The sequence below is a fragment of the Rhinopithecus roxellana genome, chromosome 18 (genome assembly GCF_007565055.1).
Source record: "Rhinopithecus roxellana isolate Shanxi Qingling chromosome 18, ASM756505v1, whole genome shotgun sequence".
NCBI classification, from domain to species: Eukaryota; Metazoa; Chordata; class Mammalia; order Primates; family Cercopithecidae; genus Rhinopithecus; species Rhinopithecus roxellana.
This window is the reverse complement of record NC_044566.1, coordinates 47,088,750-47,114,667: the sequence shown is the minus strand read 5'-3', so window position 1 is coordinate 47,114,667 and position 25,918 is coordinate 47,088,750. Positions and strand designations below refer to the sequence as shown.

Genomic DNA, 25,918 nt, shown 5'->3' with positions numbered 1-25,918 from the left:
ATTTAATCAAGACCAACTGCAGAGACCACGGGGGTGTTTTTGAGAGTGATTGGGAAAAGCCATGTGACCTGAGATGCGTAGAAAACGTCTCCAGGACAAGATAAGTGTCGAAGACTGAGAGGCAGAAAGTCGGGGTCTGCAGCCTCTCCAACCATTTCCGAGATCCATCGCATCTTCAGTTCGGGTCAGTGTTCTTATCTCCAGATGACACATTTTTTCCTTTTGTTTTAGCTATTCAAGTTGGTAACTGTTACCAGTGACCCCAAGTGTCCCACCCAATTTCTAGGGGGAGCTGGCATGGGGGTCCTTTCGGGCTCTCCGTCACCTACTGGTTTGGGGGACTGGGTTTGGGCCAGTATGGGTTTGCCATCTGGGTTTCCCTCTGGCTTGGCAGGGGTGGATAAGGTGTGATGAATTCAGGGTTGGAGAGAGCCTCTGGGGCTATGCAGGAAGTGTGGGGGATCCGGGCACTGGGCCACATGTAGCCTCCCCTCTCTCAGCCTCAGGAGGATGCGCTGTGTTCTGGGGTGGTGCCCAGAGGCTCCAACACCAGGAGGAGCGGCTGGACCCCCTCAAGGCTGATGCATGATTTGTGCCAAGTCAGCAGCAGCTGGGTGGCTGGGACTGGCCTCCAGAGCTCCCTGGAGTGGGGTGGGGGTGGGTAGGTGCCGTGCAACAAGGTAGGATAAGGGCAGTAGCACCTGGAGTGGCCTTGAGTCTTTGAGATGCCCTGGAGTGGTGGGGGGGGCGGTCATAAACATACTCATATTATCACCACAGTGATGTCACTTTGCAGTCGAGTAGGCTGGAATGCCAGTCTTTACCATCACGTACTGGTGCATGATCCTGGGCAAGTCCTTTAACCTCTCTGCATCCCCATGTCCTTGAGAAAATACTGCCCGCATCCTGGAGCCACATGAGCTAGAGCTTGCACAGTGCTTACACTGGGGCCCGCCTGGTTTGTGCGCAGGCTCAGTAACAACAGGGAGCGTCATGAGGAGAAAGGCCTGAGGAAGCTGAAGCGGCTGTGCCTTTGCAGCCCAAGGAAGTGCAGACACTCAGCCTTCCTGATCGTCTCACAGACCCTTCCCAGGAGCTGCCCAGACGTGAAGGAAGGCCCAAGCTGACACTAATTGGAGTGACACTTACTGAGTGGCTCCTACGGTTCAGACCCTGTTCTAGGGACTATATGTGCATTAACTAATTTAATACTCCCAACTCTGTGCTGATAGTTGCTATTTTTAGGCCCATTTTACAGATGAGGAAACCGAGGTATAAAAGCTACTTGCCCAAGACCACACAGCCAACAAAAGACAGAGCTTGGCTGTGAGCACGGTTGTTGTCCTAAGTCAAGGCCAGTACTGAAAGTCACAAAAGGACAGAGTGAGTGACCATAGAAGCAGGCAGGACAGGCATTGATATGTCACTGAAATGACAACTTGCTTCGGTGCTGTCGGATCAGGGCTATCAAGCGTTTTCTGTGCTCAGCCCCAGACTCTGTCAGCCCTCCTGCCAAAAACGTGTATTTCAAACCAAGAGCTACGACAGGTCCCAAATTACAAACCAACTCTCATAGAACGTCAACAGGTCTTTGGGGTTTTTTTCCCTGGAGCTCCCAAGGCCTCCACCTTCCCAAGACATTTGGTGGATGCCAGAAAAGCCCTGCCCTAAAACCAGAGTTGAGAGAACATCTTCCTCAGGTACTTGTTGTCCATCAGTGACGTACTGACCGTCTCTGTGAAGTTTTCCAGATCAGGGATGGTCACGTAATTCAGGAGCCTGTTCATTTTCCCCAGAAGGACCCGGATCTTGCAGGCTGTTGGGCCGGGCTCTGCCTCCAGGATGGTTTTCTTCTTCATTTCACTCAGCACCTCCGGGATCACAAACTGCGGGGATGCACAGAGGACTGGGTGAGAATGCACGCTGCCTGAGTGCCGTGCCCCAGACCCAGGCCAGGCCTCCTGTGGCCAGGACCAAGTGTTCCCTGAGCCTTCACCCGAGAAAGCAGATCTGTGTTCTCAGCCCCGCCACCTGCCACCTTCCTGCTGCTTCCAAATACACTCAGTTGGCTGGTGTTGTGGTCATGTGGACCACGGTGATGTGGGCTGAGGCCACACCCATGCCTGGCCCTAGACCTGAGGGAAAGCAGCTCTGGTGCCCTGGCGCGGCCTGCCCTCCAAAGGCCATGCTCTCCTGGGGCTGCCGGGCTTCTCCCCATGGGGTCCCGACCATGGGGCTCTGCAAGGGCTGGGATGCCCCACAGTGGCTGCCTGTGAGCCCCGCCTCCACTTTAGGCTCCTTGGGAGTGTATCTGGGTTTTGTTTAGATGAAGGCCTGGCCCAGGGAGGCCGCCTCTATGCCAAGTTCTGCCTGGGTCTGCAGCCTGCAGAAGACAGAGGACAGTCTCCTGGAGGGGATAAGATAGGACGATACCCATGTGCTCCATTCCTATACGGATGAAATGTCTTCACACAATATTGTTATTGTTTTAGCCACACAATCACCTATGTCCATCTTATAGAAGACTATGGGCTCAGACCACAGGCTAGCGTCACCCAGCAGGTAGAGCGGCTGGGCATGGAGGGGTCTGTTCTTCCCCGGGCACACTACTGCCCGCCTGGGCTGACCCTGTGCTAGGCTCTGTCTCCTTTCTTTGGCTCTGATTAGTTACACTGGTGCTGATTTGCTTCATTTGGGACACGCCTTGCACAGGCACAGCTGCCCCTCCCCGGGACTCTAGCTCTCCAAGGCGTCAGGCCCCCGGTCTCTCTGCCCACAGCAGCCCTTCCTGCAACCTTGCTGGGTACTGCCTTTCTGTCCTTGCCTTCCTCCCTTCACCATTCAAAGGCCAGTGCCCCAGGCCCTCATGCTGTCCAGCCCCAGCTGGTCCCGGCCGTGGCCGGAGTGCAAATGACCACTTGGGCTTGGTAGTGCTGGCCTCCTCTTCACTGGATTGGTTGCTCTGAGAAATCCAGGATAGGCAAGGATGCTGGGATGTCGTTATTCACCTGCAAAATAGGAGGCCTTGCCAGGTGAGGGAACCTGGGGGGGCCTAGCAGGCCAGGCCTATTTGGAACTTTCCCAGTTTTAGCACTCAAAGTCCCATGTCCCAGGAAACTCCTCAGTCCTGAGCAAACTGGCGTGTCTCATCACCCAAAACCTAGCACACTCCCTCCTCTCTTCTCAGATACTCTGCACACAGCTGCATCTATTCTGCTGGAGTCTGCTGTTATCAGCCCACTTCTCCATCTGCCTCATTCCCAGGGGACATGTCCATCCATCTGTCTGCCAAGGCAGTCCTGTTCCCAGGGGCCCTGGGCACCTCTCTGGGTGGGGGGGGGGGTCTGTAAAGTGGAGCCTTCCATGTGGTATAGCCTGGGGGAGCTGAGCAGGAAGAGAACCTTGCTTAGGCCTCACCGGGGGAGCCAAGGACACCCTCATTCCTTTCCTTGACTCTGGTCCTCAGGAAGGGTCTCAGGAGCCAGCCTTCTTCCCCCATTACAGTTGGAGATCCAGGGGTCCAGCCTCACCATTTGGAGTAGGTGGAACTGTGTCCCCCAAAAGTGATGTCCAAGTACTAACCCCAGTGCTGGGGAACGTGAGCTTATTTGGAAACAGGGTCTCTGTGGATGTGATTAAGTTAAGGCTCTCAGGATGAGCTCCTTCTGGATTTAGAGTAGGCCCTAGATCCAACTACTGGTGTCCTTTTAAGAAAAAGGAGAAGGAGGTTTGACACAGACACACAGAGGAAAAGGCTGTGTGAAGGTGGAGGCAGACACTGGAGTGATGCTGCCACAAGCCAAGAACGCCAGAAGCCATCAGAAGCTGGGAGAGCAAGGAAGGGTCTCCCTTGGAGCCTCTGGAGGATGGTGGCCCCACAGATACCTTGACCTCAGACTTGGCCCAGAACTGTGAGAGAACAAACTTCTGTTGTTTCAGGCCCCCTAGTTCATGCTGATTTTTTCCAGCAGCCCTAGGAAACAAATGCAGCATTGGTCCTCTCCTGCCTGCCTGGGCAGTGTGCTTCGAACTTCCAGGAGATCATCTGTCTAGAGAAGAATAGGTTTGGGGAGGAGGGAAGAGGACACAGCAGCAGGCCTGGGGACACAGTTTCCCCCTTGTTTCTGGCCCTGACTTCTGACACGGCCGCTGTGAGTGTCAAGTGAGATAATGCAGCATGACATCTGTGTTTTATTCTCAGGATCATATCCTGAGCTCAAGTGACCCTCCTGCCTCAGCATCCCAAGTAGCTGGGGCTACAGGTGTGAGAGCCACCACGCCCAGTTAATTGTATTCATTTATTTACTTATTTATTTTCTGAGACAGGGTCTGGCTCCGTCGCCCAGGCTGGAGTGCAGTGGTGTGATCTCGGCTCCCTGCAACTCTGCCTCCTGGGTTCAGACAATTCTCCTACCTCAGTTTCCTGAGTAGCTGGGATTAAAGGCGTAAGTCACTGGGATCAGCTAATTTTTTTGTATTTTTAGTAGAGACGGGGTTTCACCAGGCTGGCCAGTCTGGTCTCGAACTCCTGGCCTTAAGTGATCCACCCGCCTCGGTCCTCCAAAGTGCTGGGATTACAGGCGTAAGCCACCGCACCTGGCCCATGCCCAGTTAATTTAAAAAAACTTTTTTTTTTTTGAGACGGAGTCTCGCTCTGTGGCCCATGCTGGAGTGCAGTGGCCGGATATCGGCTCACTGCAAGCTCCGCCTCCCGAATTCACGCCATTCTCCTGCCTCAGCCTCCCGAGTACCTGGGACTACAGGTGCCCGCCACCTCGCTCGGCTAATTTTTTGTATTTTTTAGTAGAGATGGGGTCTCACCAGGTTAACCAGGATGGTCTCGATCTCCTGACCTCGTGATCGGCCCGTCTCGGCCTCCCAAAGTGCTGGGATTATAGGCTTGAACCACCGTGCCCGGCCTAATTTTAAAATTTTTTTGTGGAGAAGGGGTCTTGCTATGTTGCCCAAGCTGGTTTCAAGCTCCTAGGCTCAAGGGATCCACCTGTCTCGGCCTTCCAAAGTCCTGGGGCAACAGGTGCAAGTCATTCTTCCCAGGCTAGCCTGAGCATTTTGATGTGAATTTCCTCAGAGCTTAAGCTCACAGTGCTGGGAAGTTGCATGAATGCATTTGTGTGTACTTAAACATCAGGTAAAGCAAAGTGGCCTTGTTTTTATACGGATTGGCATATGTAGAACAAGCCTGGAGGCCTGTGGCATGGGCCAGTCTAAGCCAGCAGTGGCCTTTGTACAGGTGGGCACCCCACCTGGTAGAGGGTGTGGGGAGTCGTGACCTTACCTTGTACCTGGTGCCCAGGTTTAAACAAATCCGCTTCTGTTCATAGGTGAAGCAGAAGATGATCTTATCCTGGCTTTTTATTTGTACCTGGATGTACTCATTGATTTTCAAGGAGATGGGCTGGACAGGGGGTGCGTGGACATGGATGTTCAGATCCCACCAGTTCCAGGCCTTCTGACGTTTGTCTTTGGGGAAGTAGTAGCCCAGGTTGGAGCTCAGGTTCAACCTGCACCAAGAGGAAGCATGTCAGGCAGCCAGGGCGCTCAGCCCGGGGCCTCTGCTCCTCCTCCCCTCCTTCCCTTTCTTTTTCCCCACTTGGCCACAGAAAGCCTGACAGGTAGTTGATGGGTAGGAGAAGCTCCAACATGGACAACCAACCCAACACCAGGGGCTGTCCTCTGCGCTGGCCTCACCGTATGGCCCTGTCCCACCCTCCTTCCCTCTCCTTTAGTTCCTGGCGGGTGCAGGCTCTTCCTGCTCACAGCTTTGCCATGCTCTGCCCTCTGCCTGCAAAGGTCCCTTGCCCCATGTGGCACGGCTGGCGTCTGCTTATCCTGCAGGTCTCAGCTTAGACATCACCTCCTCAGCCTGAGCAGGCCCCCGGTTCCCTGCGGGACTCTCTGTTGCCATGCCTTGTTAATTTCCTTCATATAATTTATGAATAGATATGATAAGTTCTCATTGTTCACTGTATTATGTTCTAGAAAGCCAGTGATTTAGTGAATAACAACCCATAGCTCCTAGGGGAAATATGCACACAGACACATCTCACATAGGTTATCATCTTAAATCCTAAAAGCAGCCCATCTTGCTAGATGCTGTTTTTTTTGTTTTGTTTTTAATTTTTATTTTACAAAAAAGAATAGGAGGCTCAGAAGTGTCATGTGACTTGCCCGAGGCTGTCCCAGTAACACGTGCTGGAGCTGGGATTCAAACCCTGTCCTACCAGCCCCAGAGCTGTAGCTTCTTGCACTACACTGCCCTGTGTAAGGACACCTGTGTCCTCTGGTTGCCTCTGCAGGAGAGCTGAGCAGAAAGGCAGAGCGTGGCCTTGTTCAGTCTCAGCCAGCAATGTGCACACTGGGAGATCAAATTTCCCGCTGCTCTGGGCACGTCCCTGGCTCCACGTGAATCACATATTATATATGTGTGTATTTCCCCTAGGAGCAAGGGGTTCAGTATTGGCCAATGCAGTGTTCTCAATGACTTTATAGACTATAACTACCATGAATCATGAGAATTGACTGTATTTGTCCATCATCTGTTCTCTCTCACTAAAGCACCAACTCCTGAGGGCAGGGACTTTGCCTGTCTGCTGCGCTGCTGAATTCCTATTACCCAGCCTTGTGCAGGGCACCCATATCGATAGGTACAAGGGAATGAAGGGTGGATGCATTTCTCTCTCATTCATTCCAGACCCTACTCTCTGGGGCTTGCCTGCCCTCTGAGCCATCCTCTCTTGACATTTCAAACCCATCGCGTCCCTCTGGCCCTGGCTTCTGCTTTTCAAATCCCAAAGGGCAGTTCCTGGAATCAGTGCCCTTGGGGCAGCAACATCTCTGGGGAATCACATGAAGAAAGGAAGCGATGTGAGGCCTGGGTTCGTCTGGAGAAGGAGGGCTTGGGGAGCTTAGGTTACTCAGTCTGCCAGGTCTCATCTGAGCTGTCCAGGGGGTGGCGATGTACTACATTTTATCTAGAAATATCTATTCACGGTACACTTCACCTTTTTTTGAAAACAACCCATGATGTTGTTGCATACATGACAGGCTTTGACACCCATAGCTGCCTACACATTCCTTCCAGGGCACGTGTAGTTTTTCCCCCAAGATGTAGGCCCCAGATCTGCGAGGTTTTGGTGCAGAGATCTACCTGTCCCGCATCCATCCTAGACTGCACTTCTGTCTGTAAGTTCCCCTAGTAAATCACCTCATACAGACAAACCGGATTTGTCTGCCTTGTTCTTTGGTTTCTCAGCTCCCTCTGCATTTGGGGGTCACTTTGTATATACGAACCTTTCACAGAACACAGGGACCTCATCAGAGTGAGAAGCTGGCTCGGAGGCCTGCTGTGGGAAGCCTTGCTCACCTCCAGTGGGGAGGACTTCCAGCCACTGAATCCCAAATCCTCCTGTTGCTTCCCACTTTCCATTGAACAAAAACAAACTTCTAAGTTCCTTTGTCTTGGGACCCCAGCCTGTCCAACCTCATTCCTCCTTCTCTAAATAAGAGGCTGTATACATAGTAGTGAATTAAAAACCTGGGCTCTTTGGTACCAAAATTATAAAAACAACAAATGAACAAACAAAAACCTGGGCTCTGGAGCCAGATTCTCAGTTCCAAGTCCAGCTGTGCCACTTGCAAACTGTGTGACCTTGGGCTAGTCACTTAACCTCTCTGTGCCTCCATTTCCTCAACTGTAAAAAGGAGATAATAATACTACTTTGTTCAGAGGGCTGTGTAAGGATTAAATGTCTATACACAACAATAACTGAGAAAACATTAAAATTTCCTTGTTATCATTGATAGAGAGGAGAGCAAAGAGGAGGATCTTCTTACTTCACTCTGTGGGGGACAGATCCTGCTAGCTTTTGACCTTTTAAATGTCTCCCATCAGAGTTCTCACACTGAGATGGGCAGGCTGGTTCGTTCCCAATTTTAAGGTGGTCTGGAGGAAAAGAATAAAAGCCCCTCACTCAAGCTCTAGCTTAGCTAGCCCTTAACCAATCAGTAACAGAAGACCCAAGAAGCTCCTATTTCAGGTGGCTATGGACTTCCCTGGAGCCCTATATGTGCAGTTAGACTTAAACTCCAACTTATAGTTAGCCCTTTCCTTATTTTAATGCTAAAAGCCACACCCAGGGGTGGAGATTGAAAGTGCGAATGTTACAGAAGATGTTCGAAGAGGCATGTTGAGCCACTGTGCAAGCACCAGGAAAACTGCTCCTATACATGCCCTGTCATAAACATAACCCTTCCCCACAGGAAGACCCTATAAAACCAACCCACACATTGCACTCAGGGAGTAGCCCATTCCTTTTCTTTTCTCAGTGTTGGTTCCCTTGTGCACAAGCTGAAATAAACTTTCCTTTGCTGCTATGTTTAGTGATCTCTCTTGATTTCTATCCCGGGAGATCCAGAGAACCTCGGATTCTAGGAGCAACGCTAGGCCATCCCCGACTCCCTAGGGTTAGAGATCTGCTTCTGCCTGAGGGTTCCCAGCTCTGCGCTAAGTCTCCCTTAGGAAGATGGGATCTGGAACATCTAGAAATGGTCAGAATTGGGAAGTTCCTGCTCAGGGGGTGAAAAGATCCTGAACTGTTGAATGAGTAGAACCCACCCACCAGGGACCCTGAGTTTGGGCAGGTCTTAACACTGTGTGGGACCCTGAACCCAGGTAGGAAGCCTGTCCTGAGACCCCTTGGGCTGAGAGTCGAGGCCTGTGCTGGATTTTAGCTTCCACACACCTGGCAAAGGACAGCCACTCCTTCCATCTTCCCGGAGGAAATGGAAATCAAAAATGACCTAAGACGTATTCAGCTCTTGAAATAGCTTGGCTCTAAGTCCCTCCTGGTGCCCGAGGCACCATGGAGAAGTCCTGTTGGTGCGGAGGAAATTCTAGCAGTTAGGGTCGGGCCCTGACCAAGTGGCTTTGTATTCACAAATGACTCTGGGAGGCTTTTCCATAAAGTCTTCTCCTAGCGTCAACGAGACTGCAGTTTTGCTGATGAATTTCCTCAGAGACTAAGCCCTTCCTCTGTGGGTAACATTTTTCCTCTGGAGCAGCTGCCCCTGGGGGAAGGAATCAGTTTGGGGGTAGGGCAGCCCATTCATGAGAGAGGGAGAGGGGCTGGCCCTGTGGTTTGACTTCTGCGGGGGGTGAGGGGTGCCGTGAAGGGATACCCAGGGACTGTCTGTCTCTCATCCAGATGCTCAGGTGCAGAGGGACTGGGACATGCTGATAGGACTGAGATAGGGGCTCTTCCCTCCCTGGGTTACTTGATGATCTGTCACCAGATCCTCTCTGAGGTAATTAACTGAATTTCTTGCCCCACTCCTTTGTGCTTTCTGTACCCAAAACCTTGGTCCACTTCTTGGACAGCATTTTCTATACACAAGGCCTACAGGGAGGGCAGATACCTCCAGAATAAAGAAGACAATCAGGAAATGGTGTCTAAAAAGACTCACAGCAGAGAAAATAATGTTAAAAACCAAAGTCTGCAGAATGAAAATCCTTTTTTGGAATTATGTTTGGCTTTGACCAGCAAGAAGGAAGTATAAAGTTGATCCAAGATAATATAAGTTCCCTTGGCCAGGCGTGGTGGCTCACACCTGTAATCCCAGCCCTTTGGTAGGCCGAGGCAGGTGGATCACCTGAGGTCAGGAGTTCGAGACCAACCTGGCCAACATGGTGAAACACCATCTCTACTAAAAATACAAAAATTAGCTGAGCTTGGCAGCGCATGCCTGTAATCTCAGCTACTCAAGAAGCTAAGGCAGGAGAATCGCTTGAACCTGGGAGGTGGAGGTTGCAGTGAGCCGAGATCACACCTTTGCATTCCAGCTTGGGCAGCAGAGCAGACTCTGTCTCAAAACAAAACAAAACAAAACAAAAATATATATATATATCTCCCCACACCACCACCACTTAGAAGAGGAAGGGAAGGAGAAAATCCTGAAAAGAGAGTCCTTTACCTCAAAGAGATGGAGAAACATTTTGAAGTGACTGAGTGGTCTTGAATTGGTAAGATGGTTTTCCACCATTACCAGAAATGGGAACTTAGAACTAAGTTCAGTAATAGTGAAATATTTAGAAATTGCCTTTTGGACCATGGACTCTGTATGAATATGTCTCCAAACCCTCACCAAACTCTTCTCTCTGAGGCACCCAGAACAGGGAGGCACTGGGTCTTCCTAAGGAAATTCTCACAAAGGTGACTCTCAAGAGGTGTTCAGGAGATGAAACCAATAGAATGTGGTGGTTGTGGAGCCTTGACGGCTATTTCACCCATGGAGGAGCAATGGTGCAGTAAGAACATGGTGCCTTCTCTGCAGTCAGGGACCTCATGGACTGATCCATCATGGTGCTCATTCTCTCATTTCCAACATGTGTAACTCTTACACAGGGAGGGACGAAGTTCACACAGTCTGTGAGTCACGCTTTGTCCAGCTGCTTCTCCATGGGCAGGAGTGTTAGGGACTCATGACCCAAGCTTACCAGATGTCACTATTTTCATCATAGAAGGTAGCATTGCCTGAGTTGTTGATAAGCGCCCGGATCCACCCTTCTAGACTGTCTTCCAGAACGATGTATGTGAACTTTTTCATTTTCACATATAAGATGAGCACAGCCAGGTTTCCTGATGGATAACTGGGAGAAGGTTAAGGCACAAGAAGTCAGTCCTTGGGCTCCCCTGGAAGAGGTAGGGCCCTACAGATGATGTAGGCCTCAGTCAAACCCCACACCTCAGTCAAACCCCACACCCTGAATCATAGACATTTTAGGCGCCAATATATGTCAATACGAGCATCTCTGTGCTTCTGTGGATACTGTATCTGGCCTGTCCCATCAGGAAAGAGAATTTGATAGACATTCTTGTTGGGGTAGAGAATTAATTTTCCATCACCTTGATGCACCTGGGAAGAAAAGACAAGTCTATGAAAAGTGTGAAAAGTGCATGGGTACCAACTGTCCTACTGCAGAGCATGGTGTTGACCCCATCTGCTTGCTCTCCGATGTCACATGCTACCTCCCCAACTTGCTGGGGAGCTGCGGGGCTTCAGTTTACTTGTCTATACAATGAGGAGGCTGAACTGGATCTGTGTGTGCATGTGTGTGTGTGTGTAGATTTTAAACTGTCATTTCAATCACCCCAATGGTTACTGATTGTATTAGTTTCCCAGGGATGCTGGAACAAAGTCTCACAAACTGGGTAGCTTAAAATGACAGAAATTTAATCTCACTGTTGTGGCGGCTGGAAGTCTGAAATCAAAGGGTCCCCAGGGTTGGTTCCTTCTAGAGGCTTTGAGGAAGAATCTCTTCCATGCTTTTCTCTTGGCTTTTGATGCTAGACAGAGATCCTTGACGTTCCCTGGCTTGTGATGCATCACCCCAGTCTCCGCCTCTATCTTCATGTGGTGCTCTCTGTATCTTCACATGGCCATCCTCTTAAGAGGGTGCCATATTGGATTAGGGGCACACCCTACTTCAAGAAGACCTCATCTTCACTAATTACATCTGCAAAGACTGTTTCCAGATAAGGTCACATTCTGAAGCACTGGGGGTTAGAACTCTGACATGGCTCTTTCGAGGGAACACAGTTCAACCCATGACATTGGTATACTCAAGTTTTTAATTTCTTCTTCAATCCATTTTTGCAAACTGCTTTTCTAGAAAATTGTTCATTTTACATAAACATTCAAATTTATTGTCATAAAAAATTTAAGTTTATACTGTTCTAAAGAAATCTCTGCTGTCTCTGTAGTTATGTCCCTGTTTTCATTCTCTCTATTATTTATACCTTCTGAATCAATCTTGTCAGAAAGTTTGCCTATTTTAATCTTTTCAAAGGACAAAGTTTTGGTTTGTTTATTCTATTATTTCTTTGTTTTCTATTTTATCGATTTCTGCTCATATCATTATCATTTATATCCTCTACTTTCTGTGGGGTTTCTATGTTATTCTATTTTATTTTTCTAATTCCTGGAATTGAATGCCAAACTCTTCTGTTTTTGTCTTTCTTCTTCTTCAAGATCTTTCTCTTACTCCTCCTGCACATCCTCCTCCTCCTCCTTTATAAGAGAAAGCATTTAAAAGAAAGCCCCTGACACCTAGTATTCCCAGATAGTCTTCCATCCAAGTAGTAACCAGGCTCAACTCTGCTTAACTTCTGAGATTAGACAAGATTGAAACCATTCAGGGGAATATGGCTGTAGATTTTTAAAATATGTGTTTAAAGCCGTTATGGTTTGAATGTGTCCCCCCAAAAACATGTGTTGGAGATTGAACCCCCAGTGTAATAGTGGTGGGAGATGCGGCCTAATGGGAGGTATTTAGGTCATGGGGGCTCTAACCTCGTCAGTAGATTAATATCAGTTATAAAAGGGCTTGAGGCTACGAGTTTGATCTCTTGCTCTCATTCTCTCTCTTGCCCTCATTTTGCCTTTCCCCCATGGGATGATGAAACAAGAACCCCCTTGCTACATGTGACCCCTCCATCTTGGACTTTCCAGCCTTCAGAACCAATAAAATTTTGTTCGTTGTAAACTACCCAGTCTGTGGTTCCCTGTTATAGCAGCACAAAACAGACTTAGAAAAAAGCTGTAACATTCCCCTCAATTTACTGTTTAGCTGTTTCCCATGAATGTAGTTATTTACCTTTCATTTTACTCTATTCTAAATATTTTCAGATTTGACACACAAGTTATTTACAAGGGTGTTCTTAAATTTGCCAATGTATAAAGGACTTTTGGTTGTGTTATTACTATTCTTGATTAAAATGCACTGGGGCAAGAGAACATAGCCTATACAGTATCCATTCTTTTGTGTTTGCTGAGATTTGTTTTGTGACCTAGCATGTGAGCAATTACGAGATGTTTTGCTTGTGCTTGGAAAGGGTGTGTGTCCTCTAATTGTCCCCTGTCCCCATGCTGGTGGATTGTCAAGACCCATTGTTCCCCTGCTTCCTCAGCACACACACCTGGCTCACATACTCTTCTGGTTTTGTAGTTTTCTCTGTATTTCTGGTATTGGCTATTTCCTTACTTTCTTACATTCTCTGTTCTGCACTGAAAAGGACGCTTCTTCTGTTTTATTTCAATTCCCAGGTGTTTGCAGCAGGAAGGCTTTGCAGACCATCTAGTACCCCACATTAACCTAACTAGAAGTCAGATCAGTGATTTTTCAAGCCATTTTTAAGTTTTTTCGAAGAAACAATAGTTTATTTTTCTAATCAAGTGACACAGCTACTGAATCTTAAGGCCTCAACAAATGTTGCCTCTTATTGTCATTGAACAACAAGGCCTTCTATTTTGATATTCCAGGGAAATAGAGATTTCGTTTCTCCAGTAGTTTCCATTTGCCAAACAGTCATGAGTGATGGTTTAACATGGTGGCCACTGTTTTCAGGAGATTCCATCAGATGAGTCCTCATTTCTTGTGCAATAGCTATTGGAAATTTTTTATTAAAAGTTCATCCATCAGGACTTCTCCATTGCAGTTGGCCACAGAGTCCTGTCTGGCTGCTGAATGATATTCCTGAAATCTCATGGGTATTCTTTGCATTATTTAAAAATATTTCTGTAAGCAATCCTCTGAGCAGGTAGTCTCTTCGGGTTTTAGTTCTCTTGTTGTGAAGTCTTTAACTCAGTTAAAAAAGCAGTTTTCTGGGAATTTCTTGTAGTTGCAAGACATTCCTTAAACTGTTTTATCTGATCAGATTCTGGTATTTGTGCAACCATATTCTTTTAGTATGTTTATTAGTCACCGTTTTTGACACATGAGTTTCTGTTCTGGAAAAGCAGTTATCCAATCTTGGCTTGAATGTTTCCAGTGAGACCTGATTTGTTAGGTAAGTGTTGACTCTCCCTTCTGACATCGGTATGAAGCTGGGGACCACATTGCCAGTTAAATCTAGGGGTGGAGGATTGGGGTCATGATGGGCGCTGTGGTCACTGGATGGGCCCAAATTATTATTGTAAAAGTTGAATAATTCTTTGTCCAAAGAAAGCTTTAAGCAGAATGCAAAATTTAAGGTGATAAGAGACAGATGCAGTTCTGTTTGAGAGAAAGCTGTCTGTTAGTTTTCACCTAGACATCGGGTAGGAAGCACTCCTCAAGGTGACAATGATCATATAGCCAACATACAGTGGCTGTTTCCTTATGCAGAGCACTGCACTAAATACCTTAATTCCACAGTATACTGACCTCACAAAATATGCACTATCATTTATTCCTGTTTAAGAGACGCTAAATGACTTACACAAAGTTATCTAGCGAGAAGAGAGCCAGGCTCCAGCAATCTGACCCCCAAGATTCAGATTTATCCCTGATGCTGCTTCTAACCATTAAGCTCCCAGTCACCTGGGACATTTAGTCCACAAAGCACTGCTTTTTTCTTTAAACCTAAAGAAAACCCCCTTTAAAAGTTTTTTCTTTCTTTAATTGATAATAAAAATTGTATATATTTATGTTGTACAATATGATGCTTTGACATATGCATTACCTCACATATGTTTTGTTATGGTGAGAAAACTTAAAATCTACTCTCTTAGCAATTTTCAGGTATGCAATATATTGATATATATTATATATAATATCAATAATATCTATATAATATATCAATATATAATATATGATATATAATCTATATATAATCTATATATCATATAATATATAATATATATCAATATATAATATTAGCTTTAGTCCCCGTGATGTACAATAGACCTCTTAAACTTATTCCTCCTGTCTAGTGGAAATTTTGTATCCTTTGATCAACACTTCCCTATTTCCCTACTCCTCAGCTCCTGGTCACTCTGTTTCTATGAGTTTGATGTTTTTAGGTTCCACACATAAGTGAGTCATAAAGTATTTGACTTTCTGTGCCTGGCTTATTTCTCTTAGCATAATCCCTTCCAGGTTCATCCATGTTTTCACAAATGACAGGATTTTCCTCTTTTTAAAGGCTGAATAGTATTCCATTGGGTATATAGACCACATTTTCCTTTTTCATCCATCCGTTGATGGAGACTTGGTTTAAAAAGTGCTTTGTATTATACCCACAGTTGGTTTGCCTGGTGACCTGTTGGAAATGTCCAGATACTTTTCATGGGTAGCGGGTATTTGTCACTTAGGTCTTATTTTCAAAAGCCACCCAAAAGCCAGAATTTCTTGAGATGCTTTCTGTTTGTCGAATTCACTTGTCATGTAATGAAATTTTTCTGATGATAAGAATCCCATGGACAAAGCAAAATCTCTTACACAGAGCTGGAGTTGGCACATGTTCTTTCACTGGGAAATATATAACAAACGGCATGTCTAAGCATCTGAAGCTCATCAGCATTTGCTTGAAGACAATAGGATGCAAAAGCTTAAAGTGCAGAGTGAGGAGACTACGTCTCTGGCCTTTCCTGCAGTCCTGCAGGCGGGACCCCGAGCTGTGCCAGAGCTGTTCAGCAAGCTTGCCATAGTTGCTGTGAGGCCCTGGGTCCTGGACTGGAGTGGTTGGATTTGGCCTGCACACCAGCACACACAGAAGGTGCTGCACTCAGTAAACAGCTTGGGATTTATTGCCTGTTTGTAAAACAAACAAACAAACAAAACCAAATGTGCCACTCCCTGCCATGGGTGCTTGGTGCAGCCTACCATGAATGGTAGGTGAGAAAGGATCCTCTGCTTAGAGATCTTGGTGAGAATCTTCCTCTTGGCTGCAGGGAGGACATTTTAGATGTTAGTGGGGAGGGGGTGCCATGGAGGGTAGATGGTGCCAGAACTGGCAAAGGTCTGAGGCAGGGTAGGGCCTGGAGTGTGGAAGAACATGGAGTTATATAGCCTAATTGGAACAATAAGCCAAGTAAGGTTTCTTTTATCTATTAGAAGACGTGAGGCCAGGGATAGGAGAAAGCTGAAGCCTTTATATGAGGGCTTCCAACACCCTTACCATTGTCTGCTACAACCTAGAGAGTCCCCTTCTCCTGTCCATAGGAGTTCTGACTGGTCCCACAGACTTCCCTTCTCAGTGCAGGCCCAAGAGTTGAAGGAATACCAAACTTCTCATTCCTTGTCTGGAGGCCAGAAATGTCCATACCTTGGTTAACCGTATTGGTTTCCTACTCTCTTCCACTTTTGCCACAGTTGGGGCCACACTCACGATGTAAAGCTGTCCTATTGCTTTTCCTCTTAGTGCAAGCTGTTCCATTTCCCAGCTCTCTTGCAGCTAGCCAGGGTCATGGGACCCATTCTGGTCAATGGAATTTAAAGATTTTTTTTCTAGTTCTGTGAAGAATGATGGTGGTATTTTGATGGGAATTGCATTGAATTTGTAGATTGCTTTTGGCAGTATGGTCATTTTCACAATATTGATTTTACCCATCTCTGTGCATGGAATGTGTTTCTAGTTGTTTGTGTTGTCTATGATTTCTTTCTGCAGTGTTTTGTAGTTTTCCTTGTAGAGATATTTTACCTCCTTGGTCAGGTATATTCCTATGTATTTTTATTTTATTTTTTGCAGCTATTGTAAAAAGAGTTGAGATCTTGATTTGATTTTCAGCTTGGTCACTGTTGGTGTAGAGGAGAGCTACTGATTTGTGTACATTAGTTTCGTATCTGGAAACTTTGCTGAATGATTTGATCAGTTCTAGGAGCTTTCTGGAGGAGTCTTTAGGGTTTTCTAGGCATACAATCGTATCATCAGCAAACAGTGACAGTTTGACTTCCTCTTTACCAATTTGGGTGCCCTTTCTTTCTCTTGCCTGATTGCTTTGGCTAGGCCTTCCAGTACTATGTTGAAGAGAAGTGGTGAGAGTGGGCATCCTTGTCTTGTTCCAGTTCTCAGAGGGAATGCTTTCAACTTTTCCCCATTCAGTTTTATGTTGGCTGTGGGTTTGTCATAGATGGCTTTTATCATATTGAGGTATGTCCCTGGTATGCCGATTTTCCTGAGAGTTTTAATTATAAAGGGATTCCGGATTTTGTTGAATGCTTTTTCTGTGTCTATTGAGATGACCATGTGATTTTTGTTTTTAATTCATTTATGTTGTGAATCACATTTATTGATGTGGGTATGGTAAACCATTCCTGCATCCCTGGTATGAAACCCACTTGATCATGGTGGATTATCTTTTTGATACGTTGTTGGATTTGGTTAGTTAGTATTTTGTTAAGGATTTTTACATCTATGTTCACCAGGGATATTGGTCTGTGGTTTTCTTTTTTTGGTGTGTCCTTTCCTGGTTTTGGTATTAGGGCGACACTGGCTTCACAGAATGATTAAGGGAGGATTCCCTCTTTTTCTCCCTGTGGAATAGTGTCAGTAGGATTGGAACCAATTCTTCTTTGAATGTCTGGTAGAATTTTTTTTGTTGGTAATTTTTAAAATTATCATTTCAATCTCACTGCTCATTATTGGTCTCTTCAGGGTATCTAATTCTTCTTGATTTGAGCTAGGAGGATTGTATATTTCCAGGAATTTGTCTGTCTCCTCTAGGTCTTCTAGTTTATGCATGTAAAGGTGTTCATAGTAGCCTTGAATGATCTGTATTTCTGTGGTGTCAGTTGCAATATCTCCCCTTTTGTTTCTAATTGAATTTATTTGGATTTTCTCTCTTCTTTTCTTGGTTAATCTTGCTGATGGTCTATCAATTTTATTTATCTTTTCAAAGAACCAACTTTTTGTTTCATTTTTCTTTTTTCTTTTTCTTTTTTTGTTTGTTTCAATTTCATTCAGTTCTGCTCTGATCTTGGTTATTTCTTTTCTTCTGCTTGGTTTGAGTTTGGTTTGTTCTTGCTTCTCTAGTTCCTTGAGGTGTGACCTTAGATTGTCTATTTGTGCTCTTTCAGACTTTTTGATGTAGGCATTTAGGGCTACTAACTTTCCTCTTAGCCGCCTTTGCTGTATCCCAGAGGTTTTGATAGGTTGTGTCACTATTGTCATTCAGTTCTAAAAATTTTTAAATTTCCATCATGATTTCATTGTTGACCCAATAATCATTCAGGAGCAGGTTATTTAATTTCCATGTATTTGCATGGTTTTGAGTATTCCTTTTGGAGTTGATTTCCAGTTTTATTCCACTGTGGTCTGAGAGAGTGCTTATATAATTTCAATTTTCTTAAATTTATTGAGACTTGTTTTGTGGCCTATCACATGGTCTATCTTGGAGAAAGTTCCATGCACTGATGAATAGAAAGTGTATTCCACAGTTGTTGGGTAGAATGTTCTGTAAATATCTGTTAAGTCCATTTGTTCCAAGGTATAGTTTAAATCCATTGTTTCTTTGTTGGCTTTTTGTCTTGATGACCTGTCTAGTGCTGTCAGTGGAGTACTGAAGCCCCCACTATTATTGTGTTGGTGTCTATCTCATTTCTTAGGTCCAGTAGTAATTGTTTGATACATTTGGGAGCTCCAATGTTAGCTGCATATATATTTAGGATTGTGATATTTTCCTGTTGGACAAGGCCTTTTATCATTATATAATCTCCCTCTTTGTCTTTCTAAACTGCTATTGCTTTAAAGTTTGTTTTGTCTGACATAAGAATAGCTACTCCTGCTCGCTTTTGGTGTTCATTTGCATGGAAGGAATGACTCTAATATTTTGAGACTAGTTTTCACTCAGATCTTTGTATAATAGTATCAGTCTTTATAAATACTACCATGTGATAAATTTTTTTATAGGCTTCATTTTTTAGAGCAGGTCCTGGAAAAATTGAGTGGAAAGTACAGTTTCCCATATATGCACAGCCTCCCCAACCATCAACACCACCCCCACCAGAGAGTGGTACATTTGTTATAATTGGTGAACCTACACTGACACACCATTATCACCCACAGCCCAGAGTTTACACTAGGGTTCTCTCTTGATGTTGCACATTCTGTGGATTTGGACAAATGTACAGTGACATGTATCCAACATTGTGGAATCATACGGAAGAGTTTAACTGCCCTGAAACTCCCGAGTTTCACCTTTTCATCCTTTCTTGCCCCCATCCCCTAGCAACCGCTGATCTTTTTACTGTCTCCATAGCTTTGTCTTTTCCAGAATGTCATATAGTAGGTATCATAATATGTAACCTTTTCAGATTGGTTTCTTTCACTTGGTAAAATGTGTTTAAGTTTCCTCCATGTCTTTTCATGGCTTAATAGCTCATTTCTTTTTAGTGCTGAATAATATTTAATTGTATGAATGTACCACAGCTGATTTATCCATTCACTGTGTGACTGATTTTTGATATGGATTCTAATTTGTTAGGGGGATGGATCTATATATATCTTTTTCTTTTTAGAGGCAGGGTCTTGCTATGTTGCCTAGGCTACTAGGGTACAGTGGCTATTTACAGGTGTGATCATAGCACACTGCAGCCTCAAACTCCTGGGCTCAAGTGATCCCCCTTCTCACCCTCCGAAGCAGCTGGGACTACAGATGTATGCCACAGTGTCTGGCTGGGGCCTATATAATATACATTTCCTTTATTCTACCCTCAAATCCATTCAATTGCCTAATACAGACCCTGCAGGCAGAAGACTCTCAATAAATCCTAGTAAAAATCCTAGTCAGTCTGCCAACAACCCACATACTCAGGTGTACTTCTGATATTTTGGATGCATTTTTGTGTTTACATTGTGTGTTGTTCCTTACAACTCTCTGATGGTGTGTGCACACCTCACCGGAGCCAAAAACATCCTGTGCAAAGTGAAAAACAGCAATGTACTGCCCCTCTTACCACTGTCTTCTTCTGTATCCATCCCTTATCTCGTTCTAATTTCTTCCTACGACGAACAACACGTTGAGGCTTTTGGACTTCTTTTGTCTCATGCTTCTCAGGTGTTGGTTCGGTCATTAAATGAAATGTGAAAGTGGTCATCTCTGTTACCTTTTGAGCTGCCATTCAATTCAATGATTGCATCGAATAAGATTTTGGTGGGAAAGAGAAAGGAAACTTAGATCTGTCTTTCTCAAGGTGCCAAAGGGAGTTGGAGGGTTTGGGAGATCTGCTATTTTTCCCCAGTAAGGAAGGCTGTCGGGTAGTGGGAAGATTAAGGCCTTTGAAGAGAGAAATGTTGGGGCTGACATTCCAGCTCACTCTGTTTGGTCACACATTCATTCAACATGTACTTATCAAGTGCCTAGTGCATGTCAGCCCAGTGCTGGATGCCTGATATGGCAGTGACAGTCAACCTGTACAGATGTGGGGGTATGAGTGGGTGACGCAGTCATATGCCAACTACATCATAATGAGAGGAGCACTCACCCAGCGAATGGTGTGGCTGCTAATTGAAAAAACAGGTGAAAGTCAGGGAGTCATCAACAAAAGGTAAAACAGAAGTGTATATTAACATGTCATTTCAAAGGTAAGACAAAGTACAGGTCTGATGAATGGGCTCTGGGATCATTTTTGCTCAAATCACACCAATAATTGATTGACTGATTGACTGAGACAGAATGTTGCTCTGTTGCCCAGGCTGGAGTGCAGTGGCAAGATCTTGGCTCACTGCAACCTCTGCCTCCTGGGTTCAAGCAATTCTTGTGCCTCAGCTGGGATTACAGGTGTGTGCCACCACACCTGGCTAATGTAGAGACAAGGTTTTGCCATGTTGGCCAGGCTGGTCTCAAACTCCTGGCCTCAAAGGATTATCCTGTCTCAGCTGCCCAAAGTGTTGGGATTATGGGCATGAGGCACCACACCTGGCTGAGTTTTGTTTTTTAAAGCATTCAACTTAGTTTTCATTTCTTAGCAACAAGTTTCTTTTTATATTCATTTTGTCCATTTTTATGACAATTGAATTTTGGAACTAAACTAGTAAAAATAACTGAAAAACAAACCTAGTGTCTTTTGATAAGCACTTAACACAACAGTGGGAGCTGAGTGGTTGGAGCTGTGGTGAGGGGTTTCTAGCTGTGTTATCAGCCAACATGTTCTTGGTGGGAGTGAGGAGCCCCAGCTTACTACTTAACGGGGAGGTCAGTTAGGAGAGTGCCGTGTGTCCCACCATTGAGGTCAACACAGGCTTCCATGAGAGCTCATGGGAGGGATCTTAACCGGGCTTTGAAGCTGAGAAGATTTCTACCTCCAGTGGAAGGTAAATCTATAGGCTGCAACGGAGGAATCCCAGCATAAACACTGTCTGGTTGGAAGCTGGAGTGGGGATGGGTTAGTGGTGACACAGGATTCAGGAGAGGCAGGCAGGGCCCGGAGCAGCTATTCCTTAAGAGTTAGGTCAGGGGCATAAATTGGTACTGGGGGTAAAAGTACTCTATTGAGAGGGAATCAGGCTGAGACAAGGCTCAGCAAGAAAAAGTACCATGATTCGCTATGTCTCCCGTGAATATGGCTGTCGTTTTCATGTTAATTGGGTCCGGTCACCTGGAAGGTGCACCATGTTGTAGTTTTGAATGAAGATAGCTTAGTCCTTCACTGAAGCCTTCCATGATTAGATCCATGAAGCTGATAACTTGCGTGATTTGCAAATCTTAATAACTGGACACCAAATGCCTTTAGTCTCTTGGTAAAGGAGCTATTCGTTTTCCAATTTTTGCACTAATATTCCTTTCCTGGAGTACCCCACTCCCCCAAATATGTGTTAGATCCCTTACTGTGTGGTCCCACAGTGTCCCCTTCCCATCATAGGGCCTAACCATTCTATATGGTAATTCCCTACTTTCTTGTCTATCCTTTCAAGAATAGACCAATGAAGCCTGAGAAGCTCACTCTTTCTGGAGCATTCTCTTTCAAAGGAGCTCTGATCTGAGAACCAGAAAACACAGCTGCCCTGGAGAGCATCCTTTTTGGGAAGTAAGACAGTCCACACCACTGAAATGCCAAGGTGACTCGCTCTGTGTTCAGATCCCCCCATCTGCCCCTGCCACCAAGAGAGAAACTCACTGGGGCCCTAGACTCTGTCTGTCATGCTCAGTATTTCATCCCTGGCAGCCAGGACTACATTAGCCCTGTGGGCACTGAAGTGAGTGAATGAGCCCTATCCACCTTCTTTACAGTACAGCAGAAGGGGAGAGGTGGTGGGATGCAGACAGGAGAGCCAGCACCTGGTAGAAAATGGTGGAGTGGTGCCTACCTTCACGTCTCCTCTTAATCCATAAGATTGTTTCCTTGAACTTTTCGTAATTTTTCTTCAACCTAAAAGTAAAGTGCATCATCTTTAAAAGCCAAGACTAAATTCACACATACATGCCATCACACACAGTGCAAACAGTACTGAAGTCTGTAGAGTCTCTTGCACAGGTGGAAATGGGGCCAATGGCTTTGCTTTCTAAGCCAGTTTTCTTCGAGTCAATGCCCAGGAGCAAAGGGATGGTGCCTGATATCCATTTAGTGCTTCCCTTGTGGTCTGACCCACACCCAGAGCATGCAGCTGAACCCTGAACCCTTCGAAACAAATTCAACGAGGGAAACCTTGGGGGCCGCTGACAGGGCAGGGAGGTCCAAATGCAAGTATGGCCCTATGAGTTAACTCACACAGCTGGATTTGATTTTCTGCAGCTTGTCTATATTCCAGTGAAACCCAGAACCACCTGAAACCCCTTTGCATTCAGTAGGACACTTTCAAATAGCCTTACTCAAAAGGACTTATCATGAAAGCCACACAAGTCACAGCTCTTCAATGTGATCAAGCCCTTTTCTCCCTCTCATGTCAACACACAGAGTGAGTCATCCTGGCATTTCAGTGGCGTGGACTGTTTTCCTTCCAAATAAGGGTGCTCTCCAGGGCAGCTGTGTTTTCTAGTTCTTAGATCAGAGTCCCTTTGAAAGGGAATGTGCCAGAAGGACTGAGCCTCCCAGGCTTAATTGGATCTGAAAAGGAGGCCTTTGCCATTGCAGATTTTAAATCCTTAGATCAGTTTCCTTGAAGAGGGCATACTAATTTAGCCCAGAGTAACTCCAGGAAGCAAACATCCTTTGCTGGAAAGGGCTGCACGGTTACTTAGCACAGAGCAATGGTTCCCTTATTCATACCCTAGAAGCAATAGGGAAATTTGAGAATGAGTCCATGGCCCATTTGTACCAAATGTTATTCATTTATAATGCAAGGACTTTTAATGGAATTGAAGCAGTTACCTAGCCCATTGGCATCTGTGAAAAAATAAGGACCAGGAAATGGGTGGAGTGGGGGCCTATCCTTTAGGCTCAGAACAAGATTCCAAACACAGATAAGAGTTAAACTCCAGTGAGGGGATCTAGCCAGAGGCACCCAAAGCCCTTTTGGGAAGACTGGCTGTTCCTCTCTTGTTTTTTTGCCCACCTTTCCAAACGAGTAGAATCCCCATCAGCTGGCTCTTTAATACCAGAGACTGGGGTATACTCTACTGTATCCCTAGGGCCTAGATTAGCACATAGTAGGTGCACATGAAATATCTGTTGAATGCAATCAGGTTAGAATCAGCCTTTGATACAGGTGTAAATGGGAAGAGAGGGAGGAAATGGCACAGAGGCAGTGGGATAATGTGTAGAGATATTATTTGGTGTTTGGTTTTGCTGATCCAAAAGCTTGGGAGTTCTTTGTGTTTTTGCCTTCCCATTTCCCAGAGAAGCCTTGGGGATCTCTTGCCCCATGCCTCTACTGGAAGCTGCTGGCAGTCAATCTCTTCCTGACTTTTGTGAACACCTGAACTTGCCCACGTGATTAGGTAGGGCACCTTGTTTCACACAGCCTGTCCCTGGTGCCACTGCTGAACAGTCTGCAACAGACCCATGGGGGCACAAACACATACCTGGCTCTCCAGGTTTCTGACAGTGGATAAAGGAAAGAGCAGGCTTCCATGCTGAGAGCATGCCTGCACCACAGACTGGGTGTATGTATGATATAGTTTGGCTGTGTCCCCACCCAAATCTTATCTTGAATTCCCATGTGTGGTGAAAGGAACCCAGTGAGAGGTAACTGAACCATGGGGGCATCTTTTCTATGCTGTTCTTGTGATAGTGAAAAAGTCTTATGAGATCTGACTGTTATTGAATTTCCCTGTACAAGCTCTCTTCTCTTGTCTGCCACCATGTGAGATGTGCTTTTCACCTTCCACCATGATTCTGAGCCCTCCCCAGCCATGTGGAACTGTAAGTCCATTAAATCTCTTTCTTTTGTAAATTACCCAGTCTTGGGCATGTCTTTATCAGCAGTGTGAAAACAGATTAATACAGTAAATTGGTACCAGTAGAGTGGGGTGCTGCTCAAAGATACCTGAAAATGTGGATGTGACTTTGGAACTAGGTAACAGGCAGGAGTTGGAACAGTTTGGAGGCCTCAGAAGAAGACAGGAAAATGTGGGAAAGTTTGGAACTTCCTAGAGACTTGTCAAATGACTTTGCCCAAAATGCTGACAAAAAATTCCAGGCTGAGGTGGTCTCAGATGGAAACGAGGAACTTGTTGGGAACTGGAGCAAAGGTGACCCTTTTATGTTTTAGCAAAGAGACTGGCAGCGTTTTGCCCGTGCCCTAGAGATCTGTGAAACTTTGAACTTGAGGGGGATGATTTAGGGTAGCTGGTGGAAGAAATTTCTAAGAAGCAAAGCATTCAAGAGGTGACTTGGGTGCTTTAAAGGCATTCAGTTTACTAAGGGAAGCAGAGCATAAAAGTTCAGAAAATTTGCAGCCTGACAATGCAATAGAAAAGAAACTTCTATTTTCTGAGAAGAAATTCAAGCCAGCTGCAGAAATTTGCATAAGTAACGAGGAGCTGAATGTTAATCCCCAAGACAATGGGGAAAATGTCTCCAGGGTGTCAGAGGTCTTCACAGCAGCCCCTCCTATCACAGGCCTGAAGGTCTAGGGGGAAAAAATGGTTTCATGGGCCAGGCCCAGGGTCCCCGTGTTGTGTGCAGCCTAGGGACTTGGTGCCTTGCATACCAGCTGCTCCAGCCATGGCTGAAAGGGGTCAACATAGAGCTTGGGCCATGGCTTCAGAGGGTGCAAACCCCAAGCCTGGGCACCTACCACATGATGTTGAGCCTGTGAGTGCACAGAAGTCAAGAATTGGGGTTTGGGAACCTCTGCCTAGATTTCAGAGGATGTATGGAAACGTCTGGATGCCTAGGCAAAAGTTTGCTGTAGGGGTGGGGTCCTTATGGAGAATCTCTGCTAGTGCAGTGCAGATGGGAAATGTGGGGTCAGATCCTCCACACACAGTGCGGGGCACCACCTAGTGGAGCACCACTGACAGCTTGCACTGTGCATTTGGAAAAGCCTCCGACACTCAATGCCAGCCCATAAAAGCAGCTGGGAGGGAGGCTATACCCTGCAAAATCACAGGGGCAGAGCTGCCCAAGACCATGGGAACCCACCTCTTGCATTAGTGTGACCTGGATGTAAGACACAGAGCTAAAGGAGATTATTTTGGAACTTTAACGTTTAATGACTGCCCTATTGGATTTTGGACTTGCATGGGGCCTGTAGCCCCTTCATTTTGGCCAGTTTCTCCCAGTTGGAACAGCTGTATTTATCCAATGTCTGTACCCCCATTGTATCTAGGAAGTAATTAACTTGCTTTCGATTTTTCAGGGTCATAGGCAGAAGGGACTTGCCTTGTCTCAGATGAGACTTTGGACTGTAAACTTTTGAGTTAATGCTGAAATGAGTTAAGACTTTGGGGGACAGTTGGGAATGCATGATTGGTTTTTGAAATGTGAGGATATGAGATTGAGAGGGGCTGGTGGTGGGATGATATGGTTTGGCTGTGTTCCCACCCAAATCTCATCTTGAATTCCCACGTGTTGTGAGAGGGACCCAGTGGGAGGTAATTGAATCATGGGGAAGGGCCTTTCCCATTCTGTTCTCGTAATAGTGAGTAAGTCTCATGAGATCTGATGGTTATCATAAGGGGCAGTTTCCCTGAAAAAGCTGTCTTCACTTGTCTGCCACTGTGTAAGATGTGCCTTTCACCTTCTGCCATGATTGTGAGG

General features: G+C 45.8%; 1 protein-coding gene across 1 annotated transcript in view; it reads right to left on the bottom strand.

Annotated features, from left to right (window-relative positions):
- Window positions 1-1,667: 1,667 nt before the first annotated feature.
- Window positions 1,668-25,918, bottom strand: part of ERICH6B (glutamate rich 6B) — a 58,092-nt gene continuing 33,841 nt past the window's right edge. Inside the window, exons 8-13 of the mRNA XM_010368048.1 lie at window positions 22,083-22,144; window positions 19,733-19,890; window positions 10,847-10,932; window positions 10,514-10,666; window positions 5,297-5,522; window positions 1,668-1,886 (exon numbers count right to left, since the gene is read on the bottom strand). Of these exons, the coding sequence (XP_010366350.1) occupies window positions 1,668-1,886; window positions 5,297-5,522; window positions 10,514-10,666; window positions 10,847-10,932; window positions 19,733-19,890; window positions 22,083-22,144 (904 nt within the window). The remainder of the gene's footprint in view (window positions 1,887-5,296; window positions 5,523-10,513; window positions 10,667-10,846; window positions 10,933-19,732; window positions 19,891-22,082; window positions 22,145-25,918) is intronic.